Consider the following 14057-nt stretch of genomic DNA (forward strand, 5'->3'; position numbering starts at 1 on the left):
CCAATGACCAGTCAGCTGAGAATTGCTCATTACTTATTAAAACATCTTTTAACACTAGAAGGAGGTTTGGCAGTTTTAGAAATCTACACATAAACACAAGATAATTAAAGAACTGGTTTCACAAGCTGAAGAAGAAAGATTAAAATAACAAAACAAATTTTAATCGTGCTGAAAAAACATTTAGTTCTAATTATTCTTAGCTTCTTATAGCTGAATCTAACTTTTACACTGAAACGAGGGAGGAACTAGAACGACTGCATTCAGGTTCTTCTTCTCCATTAGGCAGCGACATTCTACTAAGTTTATGCTCGAGTCCAAGCGAATGTTTATCACATGCAATCAAATTCTTTCCAAGTGTTTCTGAGAGAGCAGTGACGAGAATGGGACAAACGGTACCTGAGGTCATAGAGCGCTTGACCTAGTTCGCAGTTCATCCTCGACTCCAGGTGACAATTTGTGCCAAATTTGGAAAAACAATCCCTCAAAGGTTCCTGAGACACCACATTACCAACAAGAATTTGATCTTTGACCTTTGGCTGTGATGAAACAGGTCATCCAGCCCTGACTGTCTCTGGCACAGACATAAAATGAAGGAGAATTCAAATACTTAGCTACTTCCTATTTTTCCCCATCTGTACTTTTTTCTTTTCACTCATCCCCTCGGGTGGAGGCAGGGGACAGATATTTTCTTTTTCACTGTCACCTAGTGCTGCTCAAGGGTTGATGATTTTTGTTATGACGCTGAATCACAGATACTCACATTAAAACTGTGTGATCAGAATCTCTAAAAAATGAAGTTTCCAGGAACTACAGTATATCTCTACATAACTGAAACTGTTGCTTAGTTGCACAGGTTTTGTGGAATAAAATCCCTGGAAAGCCTTTGGGAATAAATGTAATTTAGAGTTTTCAGAATGGTTAACAATCTGTTTGGTGATGGAGTTGGTACAGTAGCTTCATATTCTCAGCAGCTGGCTAGAAGTGGCAGCTTATCACGGTCAGAAGGTTTTCACACCATTAACGTCTGCAGACTTTCACCTACTGCTGACATCACTTTGACTGCAAACACTTTGTTCACACTCTGTCACACACACACAGCAGTGAGCGCTCGTTATTCAAAGGTTTTCTAATGAATGGAAAATGTCTAATTCCTTAGGCGAACAGTCACATCAAACCTCCGCTCTCGTCGCATAATTACAAGTCAACAAACTGACTCACCGTGCCACCAGCACTGTCAGGAACTTTTGCTTTTAAGGCTGAGTGAGACTCAGTTAGTCTGTTTCTGCTGTGAAGCAGAAGTCAGAAGACGCTCATTAACAAGATAATTTATTTTCCTCTGTGGCAGCCAAACATGCAGTGTTACACAGTTTGTGTTCAGGCAGTTATTAGCAGCAGACTTAGTTGCACTTGTGCTGTTGAGTCACAGCGGCGTTCTCGAAGAACAGTTTAATGACAGCTCACACTTGTGGAGAATCTCTGGGGACACACATTATTATTTTGGGGCAAATTACAAATGTGATTTTGTTGCCATGAGTTATGACTGATCTAAGTGATTTGGATGTGATCTGGGCCAGTTAATGTTGACATTTGGCTGATTAAGAACATACAGTATGTGTCGGCGAAGGATTTGAAAGGCCAAACGACACCATCTGCTAATGACACCCACAGTCGTTGCCCCAAGTGCACTCGCCACACAGCAGCATGTGGAAGCATCACCCAGTCGAAAGTGTTTGACTAGAGACGTCAGACTGAAAAGACGTTTGCTACAGGAACACGAAGAAGCAGCATGAAGCTGCAGCTCAGCTTACCGTCCTTATCCATGTTCTCTGTCCCGCTGCTCATCAAACTTTACCTTTGTCCTCCACTTTCTGCTCTTAAATTGGATTTTAAATGAACATAACTACCAGATTTAGATGTCTGCATGTTTCTGTTTTGGATTTGAGGTATCAGCCCTGTCTCCTTGTCATCCACAGTGAAAGTAGTCTTTGTTTGCAGTGTCTGGACTTTTTATCCTTCAATAACATTGAACAGTGATTTTTAAGTGACTGGACGAATTACCAACCATTTCTAAGGCGTTCCGCAACAGGAAATAGAAAATATGCAAAAATAAATAAATAATGGAGTCAGACACTTTGTGATGACTTTGCACCTACTCCTGCTTCTTCTTCTGTTTTTGCTTTTTGGCTGAATAAATGCAGCATCAGCATATCATTACCACCCACCTTTACAGGCCCCCCCCTCCTGCCCCAGCACAAACGTGAAAAGATATATGAGGATCAGACAAAAACCCACAGGAGGAACATATTCATTCACAAAAGTCATATATATGACGTGAAATTAGATGGGAAGCATCAACAAAATACCAGATTAGAAAAGGTGCATTACTACATTTGTTTTAAACTACTGAACATTCACTGAGCAGAGGTTGATGAGATACGTTGATTGATTAAAGCAGAATTTACTGTGGAAACCTATGGAATCAGGTGACACAAAGAGAAAAGTAAGTGCAGGATCGTGAATGACAGGTTGATTTGATGGAGATGGACACATGATGGCACAGAGGGGATGGTGGTGAGCGTCCTGCAACAAAGACCGTGATTCAGATTCCTGTCCTGTTCGAACAATGACGGTAAAACTGGATGTTATTAAAGAGCCACCACATCCCTACAAAGAGGAGTTCACACTTCAACAGACAACAAAACTTTGTCTTTTTGACATGAGTGATTTCTGTTCAATGTCAATCACGTTCTTCTTGTGGAACAAAGTCGTTAGGTGAACAGGAAGTCAACCATCTTGAAGGAGGATGGATTGTTTGAAAGAGGAGAGAATCCTTCTCCCCTCAACAGAGGATCAGGCCTCAGAGCCAATTTGCTTCCCACAGTCCCTGTGATCTCCAGGAAGATTAAGACCACTTCACACGTCCACCGGGGAGGCCACAACTAACGACTGTGAGGGATTGTTAGGAGTCGTGACTGTTGGATCCAGGTCTCCTCTACCCACATCCTTTCCGTTGTCCATCTAACAAGCCAGTTCATGTCGGATGAGAAGCAAAACCACCCTGGAGGACATATTTGGAGCTTGTTAATATTTGATGTCTTCGTTGCGTTTGTCTCTCGTCATGGATACTTTAGCCTGTCGGACCAGTCGTGCTTTTAAGAGATGTAGTGCTGCTTGTTGTTGTGCTGGCCTTTGTCTCCCAATCCCTGAAACACCGATGTAAAGACCTAGTTCAGACCTAGCACCTCGTTTCCATTGGTTATAAAATGATAAGACAGTAAAGATTAGACATGACTCCATATAAATGATTTGTTGCTAAAATAAAAATAAAATAAACTTTGTGTTTAAATGTGTTTTTAACCTGTTTCCACTTCCCAAAGTGTCAAAAATCAAGTTTTAAAACATTATTTTATGATGGTTTAATTCTAAAAGATCGTAGAATAAAATGCTTTAATATGTCTTCCTGAAGGGCAGTCACAAAGGATGGATTTGTCCTTCAACCTCGAGGACTTGATGGGTACGGAAGAACCTAAAATGAAAACGGGGGAATGGAGTTACTTCAAAGTGAAGAGGAATAAAGTGTTTTTGTGTGAGACTGAAGTAGAATAAAATAAAGATAAAGTAAGCTGAGGGAGAGGAAATCGACTTCAGACAAAAAATAAAGGAGCAGAGTATTTGTCAGAAGAGACAGAGTGATGATGGACGGAGGATCAGATAAAATGAAAGATAAGAGGGAAGAAGAGTGAGGGGGGAGAGGGGGTTGACATCCAGACAGACCATACGTAACTCTGAGCGTCTAACGTGAGTGTAATTTCAACAGAGCGTGACGAGGGCGGAAAAATAAGTGGGAGGGCACAGAGAAAATGGGAGAAGCCAATCGCTACGACCCCAGTGGCCGAAGTCGGCCAGTAACAGCTTTTTCGAGGTGGGGGGGTCGAGGTGGGGTTTGAGATATCAGTACATCATTGATAGATTCATTCTTCTTATTCACTCTGATTACTGAGCTTGAGGCCGTGTCAGAGGGCAGTGAACACCTAAGATACATCACACGTCTCACATATAGATACTTTATAAATACGGAGCACTTCCACTTTATGATCCAAATGAAGGCGACAGAACAGTCAGTGTAAGTTGACAGAGACACAAAAACATGTTCAAATAGATGCAAACTGACCAAAAAGTGATGAAACAGTCAATTTTAATATGTGAGTCTCGTTTTTATGAAGAAGGGAGAGAGGGACTTCGATGGACATATTGTTCTCAGAAAGCTCCGATTACTGTGTAACGTTAAAGCAGCAGAACAGAGTCAGAATATCCGTCACACATTAGAACATTTGTCTTATGGCTAAAAAGTCAGATTTGAAATCGTTTCTTTTCCTGTGTGGTGTTGCCGCAGATGGAGCCGGCAGCAGCTGCAGAGCAGCCGGCGTCTTCAGAGAGCAGAGATCCGACAAACGGCAACATCAGTAATTACACCCAGAGATAGAGGAGAAAAAATGTTCACGGCGCAGCGACTCATAGGGAATACATATTAGGCTACTTGTACGATTAGTGTTCTGACATTATGCTGCCCTGGCATTTAGACCTCTTGGTTTTTAAATGAGGGGGCCTCACCACAGTATTAAAACCTCTGGCTCCGATGCTCCAGCTCGGAGGAGCTGGGGGCATGAATTAAACATGGCAGGTGGTGGGGAGAGGGCAGGGGTGAAGGTGAGGAGCTGTAGGAGCGTTGAGAGGCTGTGTCGGCTTTTAAAACCGGCTCTGTGGCTGTTTGTGGAGCTGCTGGAACACGTGTGTGCTCACAGCTCTATTGTGTTAATGTACAGATGTATGTTTGTTAGGAAGAGCTGCCAAACGTACTGTAACGTGACGACTTATATTTCTAATGTACATTAACTTTGTGCTCATGTCGTGGCTGACAACAAATGAATCTTATGCTCTTTGGGGAAAAATGTTATGTTCCTGTTGATATGTGAGATGGTGAGTGATTGACAGCTCTGTGCTTAAAGAGAGAAATTCAAAGTGCATGAACAACAAACCAGCAGGTGCAAAAACTCGAGACTAAACAAATGTTATCAAGCTCTGTGCGGAGGTTAAATGCAGATTAATGTGACATACAGAAAGAGGGAAACATGTTTGCCTAAACCTGGTGATTGGCTGTTTGTTATTCACATGGCTGCACTTGAATAAAAATGGGAACTGAACAGTGAGTGTTTGATATAGTGAGTTCTGATGGGAATGCATACAGACGCAGATGTACATGGAAATTACAGATTGCAGCTTCAGGGTTCTGCCCTTAGTTCAGTTTGTCGTCCTATCACAGGATTTGTGTGAAAAACAGCACGAGGCACCTGCAGGGATCAGGCGTGAGTATTTCCCATGAAACACTCACATGTGGCTTAAAATGGTGTGTGCAGGGCAGATAATTTGCTGCTGGGATGGGGGGGAAGGAGGAGGTGGATTTTTTCAGAGCTCTGGGAGCCCGAGTGCCTCTTGTGTGGAGTTATTTCCCTGCGTGTCCTTGAGTGCACTGCAGTCGTGCAGAAGTAAAGTGTTGAGGTAGAGCCTGGGCAGAAACTTGAGCCTCACAGCAGATTAATGCGGCACATTTTATCAGGCCCCTGCGATCGGACCGCTCCTTTTGTTTGCCGCTATTGAACCACGCACTCGCACTGCACAGTCAGAAGCAATTACAATACCTCGACAGAGCTCGCCACTGGTTATGGCCTCTGTCACTATTTTATAGGCGCCTTTTCACACCCAGTCCCTCTTTGTCGAGCTGTCGATATCACAATTATCTGCTTGGAAAACCAGGAAAGCCGAGTTCAGTCAAACGAAGACAGATTTATATTTACACTTGTTATTTCAAGCATTAGCTGGATGTGTTTAACATTAGATTAAACACAATTACCAACGTGGATCCAATAAAAGAGAATATAAAGAACATTTACACACTTTGCTGTGTGTTTATGACCTTGTGGTTAACACAAAATATCGAGCGTCAACTAAACTTAGTCTTTAATGACTAGAATGTGTTCACTCGAACTGTCCAAAAACCCAAAGACCTCCAGGTTACAACAATATAAGTCATAGAAAAGCAGTAAATCGGTGAATATTCAGCATTTTTACTTGATAATTAAGTAAACACTTTCTAGACCGATAACAGTTAATTCTTTCTCTTGTTACTATATTAAATTTACACAAAAACTCTGGTATTGTTTTTCCTTTAGCATTTTTTATCCCAAATATTTGTGGAGTATAGTGTTGGATTAGAAAGACATAATTTAATATGGTCAGGACATTTAAAATAGAAATGTATATAAACATGTTCCCTAATTGTCTTTAATTAGTGCGTCACTTCTTAGTCTGCTCTCCTGTAACGGACAATTCGACGCCGTGCACAGTGTGTTGGAGGTTTCAATCACAGTTTGTTGTTGTTTCCTTCATTCAATAACTCTCTCATGAAAAGTAGTAAGTCGACCTTTGAGCTCGGATTATTTCGCTGCACACACTTAAACTTCAATACTTCTACTTCAGCTGACATTTTCAACCCAGTCTCTACTTCATCTTGTAGTGACACTTCAACTCCTACAAGTGCTCCAACATTAATCGACCCTTCGACTTCTTTAAGTGGTTCAACTTAAACCGCTGCTCCCGTCCAACAATTCACAAGCTCAACATTAACATTTTAAGACTTTTTAACATGCTACAGTTTTTACAGTAGGACACGGGCTGTTTCCCATCACTGTGAAACGTACGGTTTACAGTTCATCAGGTGGTTAGTGTTTATCTACATCTTTCATTTCGCGTCTTACATTAGTTTTATGTTTACTGCTGTGTGTCTTGTCCAGAGTGCCACTCAAAGTCGAGCAAGCCAACAACGCCCGGGACGCCCTGGCGAAGGCCGTGTACAGCCGCCTGTTCGACCACGTGGTGACCAGAGTCAACCAGTGCTTTCCCTTCGACTCGTCCTCCAACTTTATCGGCGTTCTGGACATCGCTGGCTTCGGTCAGTATCTCCTAAAACCCTTTATCACTTCAACACTGACATGTGAAAGGTGCTAATTTAACTAGAAGAGTTTAACAGAAATGTTAAAAGTCCTCCACCGGCACTAAAGGTTGATTTTTATATTAAAATAATGTTGGACTCTGTCTCACTGACTAATAAGCTGATGGCTTGTTAGTGAACTATCTAACGCTCTTGTAAGAACAGCGTAACTCTTTACGGCACCACGTCACTCACAGCTATTAACAGCTGATAACTGTTTATTTTGTGCAGACACATGTTTCACAGTGATCATATTAACAATATGATGACATGTAATGTCTTGTCTTGCTCCGATTGTAACGCAGCTAATTTGACTGTCTGCTGCCGCTGCTTCTGTTTTGCAGAGTACTTTGAACACAACAGCTTCGAGCAGTTCTGCATCAACTACTGTAATGAGAAGCTGCAGCAGTTCTTCAACGAGCGCATCCTGAAGGAGGTGAGAGCTTTTCTTTAAACATCTACATGTTATTTTCATTTAGGGAATGGAAAAGGAGAAAAAACCCTTCAGGCAGCATTTACACACAGCAGCGAGTCAAAACAAACTCCAGGGACTTTGATTTCTACTTTCCACTCATATAATTTTCTGGTTGTAACCACTTATTTTCTACGAGAAGGTTTCACATTTTCAAATTGTGTTTGTCTCAGTTTTGATTCAAGTATTGCTTTGAAAACATAAACTAAATAAACTTTATTCTAAATGTTTCATTCTAAAACACAATTCTTACCTTTGTTATCAAAGTGAGTTTCATGCAGATGGTGGATGATTATATCCCTTAAATGTGTTTTTGATAACTAACAGCTGCAGAAAGTTTTCTGCTGCTGACAAACAACCATTAGAAACCGTCATCATGTAAAATGATGCTGCCCAAATCTAGAATGTTCCCACACACCATATTTCTATTTTGGAAAATAATGATGCTCAATATATAATTTTAGTTTTTATAACTCAAGGTTTTCACATAATGAAGTAGAGCGAACTTGAGTGCTCAAGCCTCCGCCAACGCCAAGCCGCCGTCTGCAGCCGTGATGGTATTATTCTCGTTTGGAGTGGGGAGGAGATAAAAAAAAAAAAACAACCCTATGGTCTCAAATGTCAGACTGTTGCATAATCATGGACTACAGTTCAACTGCTGGAGCAAAAGTTTTGAATCAGTCCCAAAATTTAATAAGCTGAACTGTCTGCAGAGCTGAAGCCGAGTCTGTTTGAATTCTGCCGGAAGACTTGTGTAAAATGAACCGTCATTAAAAATACCTCAGGAAAGGGCGACGAAAAGGTCACTTTGAATTGTGTTTGACTTTCATTTTGATAATTTTCTAACTATTGTTGCCTTTTTCTCAAATGTTAGACGACTCGTTTTACCTTAAATCTCCTCATTTACAGACTCGGAGCGTGTAGCAACATCCAGCATGAGAGCCGTAACCTTTAGATGCTCATTTTGCATCAAGGTGTTATAGCCTGTAGAAAGCCAGGTCTAAGTGCCTTTTAGTTACAGAGCCCAAATGCCCTGCAGCAGAAAATACAGCGTTGTCCCCGTCCTCATTAGACGAACACTGTCCACGCCACGAATATCATTATGGTTTCTCATTATAAATATCTCGTTTCCATTTCAGGAGCAAGAGCTGTACCAGAGGGAGGGGCTCGGAGTCAACGAGGTTCACTATGTTGACAATCAGGACTGCATAGGTATGAAAACGCCACTCATCACTGTGTATTCACAGCAGCTCCAGTTACTCATCTTCTATATTTGTGCAGTTGAGTTCAGAGTGTTTCTCTGCAAAGGCGTTGAATATTTATATTTTCCAACTGAGAGGTGATATTTTTACCTGAACCTAGAGCTTAATGTACATGACACAACCGAGCAGAAGCTAAAACAGCCAAAAAAGATCAGAACAGTCACTGCTAATGAAGCGGATTCATGTTCAAATGGTGTATTTGAGGTGTTTTAGTTACATGGCTGATGTCAACAAGTGTTGAGAAGCCTTCAAATGCATCATAACGGAGTCGAACGTGGCTTTTTGTCTGATGCGGTAACGCAGTTTATACATTTAACAGTTGACAGAGTATTTATTGGTTTGACCCTGGATTTATGTTTTTAGCACCAACAGTACATGTTATCAAATCCCTCTGCCTCCAGAATTCAGACCTTGTTGTAACGTGACCCGTGTGAAATGAAATAAAGAAATTCTTAGTTCAAAACAGAAGCTACTAAATGTTTCAACAGATGCTTAAATAGAAGATCTGACACACTAAGACAAGAAAAGACAAATGAAACAGCAACACTTTCTAGACCGAGGATTTTTAGGTCCTGATTAGGGACCTGACCTGTGGTTTTCAGGTTTTCACTTGGCACTGCTAGGTCCTGATTAGGGACCTGAGTTCAGACTCTTATCATATCTCCTGATTTATGACTTGACTGGAGAGTTTTCCTGATTTAGGGTTTGAGATTAAACTTTTCATCAGGACCTGATCTAGACTTTTATAGAGATTGATTTTTCCCATCAGCTGTGTTACTGTATGTCATCGTGTATCATTTAGTATTCACATATGTGTGAATCACCTAATCTCAGCCTTGTCGAGTCTCTGCAGGAGGTGCTGGAGAGCTGCTGCTGCCACTTTGACTATGTGTTATTTTACTTACAGTCGTCTTACAGGAGAAGGAAACAGTGAAAGCTGTGTTTATGAGCCATGAGCAGCAGTATGCTGCTTAAATCCAGTTTTAGAAGAGCTGCCTTTCCACAGTTTGACCCCAGAGCCTCTGTGCTGTTTCATGGACAAAGTAAAGAGGCACGAATGAAGCCCCAGAGCACGTGAACTCCTGTCCAGACTGAAATGTGTCTTTGTTGCTTCATAAACAGGGAGAGAGATGGATGTGAGGTGATGAGAGGTGAAGGAGGTTAATTAAGCTTTCTGCTCATGTCCGTCTCTGTGAAATAGCATCAATATTAGCTGCTTAGCTGCAGCAGCGTCAGCTGGAGCGAGGCGGTGCTCGGGCCAGTGCTGGCTGTTTACCACGAGCTGTGTTCACTGGCTCGAATCTGTAGATTACTGATGTATTCGTTTTGTTGGATTCCTGTTGTTGTAAAAGCAGCAGCTCCTCAGTGTCCACACAGACTCTAGCGGACATAAAAATTACACTTGATGTAGCAGAAAATTAAATCTACACAGACAGTAGATGCATGACTTCGTACAAGGCCAAGTACAAATTAAAACAGAGAAACTAATGGACGAGATCACAAAGAAAGTTCAGTTAGTTAAAGAAGACATTTTATTCAATACACTTCAAAGTCTTACTCACACTTTCATCCCCTGGTTTTGGTATTTATTCATGCAGGTTTTATTTAGGACCCTCACTTTAGTGAAAAATGACCAAGAGTGCACCCCCCCCACCCTGAATGAACACTGCTGAGGCAGCTAATAGCTGCTGCAGTGAGGAACAATGACGTCCAACTGAGTCGGACTCTGAGGCTCCACACTTGAAGACTTGTGCAACCGTTCGTCAGTAAAATCTGTATCTTTGAAGGAGCTAAGGCAGCTTGTATCTGTCGCATGTCAAACCTCTGTTGTCTTATCAAACGCAGCATTAACTACATTCATGACCAGTAATACACAAGTAAAACCTCAGAGGTGTGAAGGTAATAGGATTACAAACAAACAACAATACACTATAATAATGAAAAATGGGCTTCACAAAGTCTGTTATTCCTCACGTATGTTCATTATGGCTTCAAAATGGTTCTGTTGCCACTGTGCTGCAGAATTAAGATATTACCAGACGTTTCACAGCCTTGCTGCATGGTCAGGATTTTATTTTGAAAGTCTTTGGACCCAACCTTTATTAGAAAATTGAGTTTTATTTGTAAAGCACCAAAACAACAGAGGTCATCTCAGGGATCTTTACAGTGTTTAAGACCTTACAAAATATAACTGTATACAGAATTATATAGAAAACCCAACAAGAGTCAAAGGAGAGGAAAAACTGCCTTTAGAGGAAGAAAAACCTCCAGCAGAACCAGGCTCAGGGTGGGGGGTCATCTGCCTCGACCGGTTGGAGTGAGTGGAAAGAGGAGAGAGAGACTCTGGAGATATCCAGCTCCAAGGAGGAGGATACCTGCAGAGGAGAACAGACAGGAGGAAACACAACTACAGGAGAGAGAAGACACAAAGTTAATGACATGAAAATGAATTCACAGCGTTGTTAAGATTTAATATTAAAGTTGAACGACTTTAAAATGACTTTTTTCTTCAGTGTTCTGATAAAACAAAGACAATCGTACTTTACTGAGCTGATATAATAATCATGGTTAGGTGACAGTATCCCTGCTCTCTCATCACCTTCCCAGTCAGATCAGGTCAAGGAGAAAGTGTTATGATCGCCACGCCTCATCCTATTCGATTCAACTTCATTTAGTTTTTTAATCGGCTACACCCCCCCCTCCTTTATTTAGTTTGTCCCGTTGCCCAATGGTCTCAGTTAATCTGCAGCAGCTTCATGGAGGACACAGAGGTGTTAGGCCTTTTCTCATGGTTCTTGTGATTTCCGTACAGACCTGGTGGAGGCGAAGCTGGTCGGGATCCTGGACATCCTAGATGAAGAGAACCGACTACCTCAACCCAGCGACCAGCACTTTACCGACACTGTTCACAACAAACACAAGGACCATTTCCGCCTGACGGTGAGTGACTGAGAAACACAAACAGGAAGTTGTTCACAAGAGAAAACAGAAACTCTTGAATGTTTGCTTAAAACATTAAAACATTAAAATGAACTCTCTGTCCTCTATCCTCCATCAAATGTTGCACGTGGTGCTTTAAGTCTTATAATCGTGGTCGTCTCATATTCAGGCCAGTAGAAATAAAACGCTGAGCCTCTGAGTGATGTGGTGTAGCTGACAGTTAAATTCCTGAGCACTGGCTCTTAATCTTCATTTCCAGACAACAGTGATTGACAGGGATGCTAATTATTCTGTATCGTAAATGGAAAATATACAGAAACTCTGCTGACTCTCAGTGTTTTATTGTGTGTGTCCTCCCATGTGATTGGCTGTGTGTGTTTGTGTCCCTCAGGTACCCAGGAAGTCTAAGCTGGCCATCCACAGGAACGTGAGAGATGATGAAGGATTTATTATCAGACACTTTGCAGGAGCCGTGTGCTATGAGACGGTGCGTTCACAAAAACACACTGCGCTCTGCTTTCCTGGAGCCATCTTTTGAATTAATGTCACATGAAATTATGTAGTTCTTTCTCTTTGATCACTAGACTGAGGAAGACAATCATTCAGAGCGTTTTAACATGAAAGCAAGTGTCCATTCAGATTAGATTAGATTCTGAGGAGGAGACCTTATATTAGCTCTGAGGAGGTTTTAAATTAACCAAAAGGCTTTTTGCTGCTTTAAATATCATCCTTCACCTGTACAGTGTGACGAGGGAGCAGTCAACCAACCACAAAATGAACAACTGCAGAAATAAAAAGATATTACATTTAAATTGTGTCCTAAGGTTAAAGTGAAAAACAGTAATGAGGCCTTCGAGCAGACTCTCAACACATCTTTGTGGTTTTTCAGACCAAGTTTGTGGAGAAGAACAACGACGCCCTTCACATGTCTCTGGAGTGTCTGGTCAGTGAGTCCAAGGACCGCTTCGTCCGCGAGCTCTTTGAAAACTCCAACAACAGCAAAGACGTGAAGCAGAAGGCGGGAAAACTGAGCTTCATCAGCGTTGGAAACAAATTTAAGGTGAGCAGAATCGCGACAGACGGTGGGGCGCTCAGGTCAGAGGTCAACCTCAGGTTGTGCAGGTTCACTGCATGTTTTCAATTTAACTTAACAAAAGTCATCAAGTTTATGCCTGAATATAAAATCAGATGTTAACTGGACTGCAGATTTAGTTTAAAATGCAGGACCTGCCTCCGTTTTGCAAGCTGCAGAGTAAATTTGTAATTAATCACATTTCCCAAACCCACTGACACACAGTGAACCCCGATGCTTTGAGGTCTTTGGGGTTCTGGATGGTCTGATCTGTCCAGCTGGTAATCTGGCCTTAAGTGCACTTGTTCATTCAAGGGACCTTTAAAACCTGAAAGCAACAAAATTGAGTCTCAGGACTTTTCTTCGCTACTTTCTTTAGTCCTGCACTGAGACCCGTGGTACAGTTCCAGAAGAGTCACAGCAACATTAAAATCCACCTGTAGGAAGTTTTCAGTGAATCAGATTTAGTTTATTCTAGACTTGAGTTCACTGTATGTGTCTGTGATGGTTTTTTAAAACTCTACAGCACTTCTATTTCTATTTTTAAGTATTTGAAACCAAATGCAAGCGACTAGAATAAACTACAGGACACAAAACCTGCAGTGTGCAAAGTCATAACAGGTCTGTTGACAACTCCAACTTATCTCAGTTATTGTGACAGTGATAAATGGAGGATTGGAAACGTTACACAGCAGCTTTAGGAAGCAGGTTGGTCATTTTAGTACATCGTAAGGATAAAAATCAAACTTAATACGTCCAGTTCTTAATAACAATATCAGTTTTTAAACAATGAATATCAAATGAAGTGTTTGATAAACTCTCACATTCTCATTTCAAAAGCTGGTCTCTTGGGAACACGAACATACTGTAGGTACTAGTTACTCATTCCATCAGTACAGAAGAAGAAGTCTCCTCTGTGAAATTTCACTGCGTTCCAGCGTTAGAGCTCCTCTGATGTCAGCTGTAGTTACAGACGGAGTGACTCACCCAGCTCAGCTTCTCACCTTGATTTGTGTGTTTTAATGTGTCACCTAACCAAAGACAAGGTGAGCCAAAAACCACAGCGCTCAGCTCCACTCAATCACATCCTGAAAAATAGTGTATGACACCAAAAAAGGCGCAGAACCCCGGGGAGAGATGCCGTGGTCTGCTGTCAGTGTTAGTGCTGGGGAGACCACAGGGAAGTCTTTTATGTACAAATATTTTATCCTTTAGTGTGTACGAGATGTTATTTAAATGCGTGATGCATCGCAGATCCTTGCTGAG

The 14057-nt window shown here is 41.5% G+C and overlaps 1 protein-coding gene across 6 annotated transcripts in view; it reads left to right on the forward strand.

Moving 5' to 3' along the window:
* Positions 1 to 14057, forward strand: part of myo6a (myosin VIa) — a 95475-nt gene that overhangs the window by 44929 nt on the left and 36489 nt on the right. For all 6 annotated transcript variants that reach the window (XM_026340694.1, XM_026340695.1, XM_026340697.1 and 3 more), the window contains exons 13-18: positions 6849 to 7006; positions 7390 to 7481; positions 8657 to 8729; positions 11592 to 11719; positions 12111 to 12206; positions 12609 to 12779. In XM_026340694.1, the coding sequence (XP_026196479.1) occupies positions 6849 to 7006; positions 7390 to 7481; positions 8657 to 8729; positions 11592 to 11719; positions 12111 to 12206; positions 12609 to 12779 (718 nt within the window). The remainder of the gene's footprint in view (positions 1 to 6848; positions 7007 to 7389; positions 7482 to 8656; positions 8730 to 11591; positions 11720 to 12110; positions 12207 to 12608; positions 12780 to 14057) is intronic.

This window comes from Anabas testudineus, chromosome 24, assembly GCF_900324465.2.
Source record: "Anabas testudineus chromosome 24, fAnaTes1.2, whole genome shotgun sequence".
Lineage (NCBI taxonomy): Eukaryota > Metazoa > Chordata > Actinopteri > Anabantiformes > Anabantidae > Anabas > Anabas testudineus.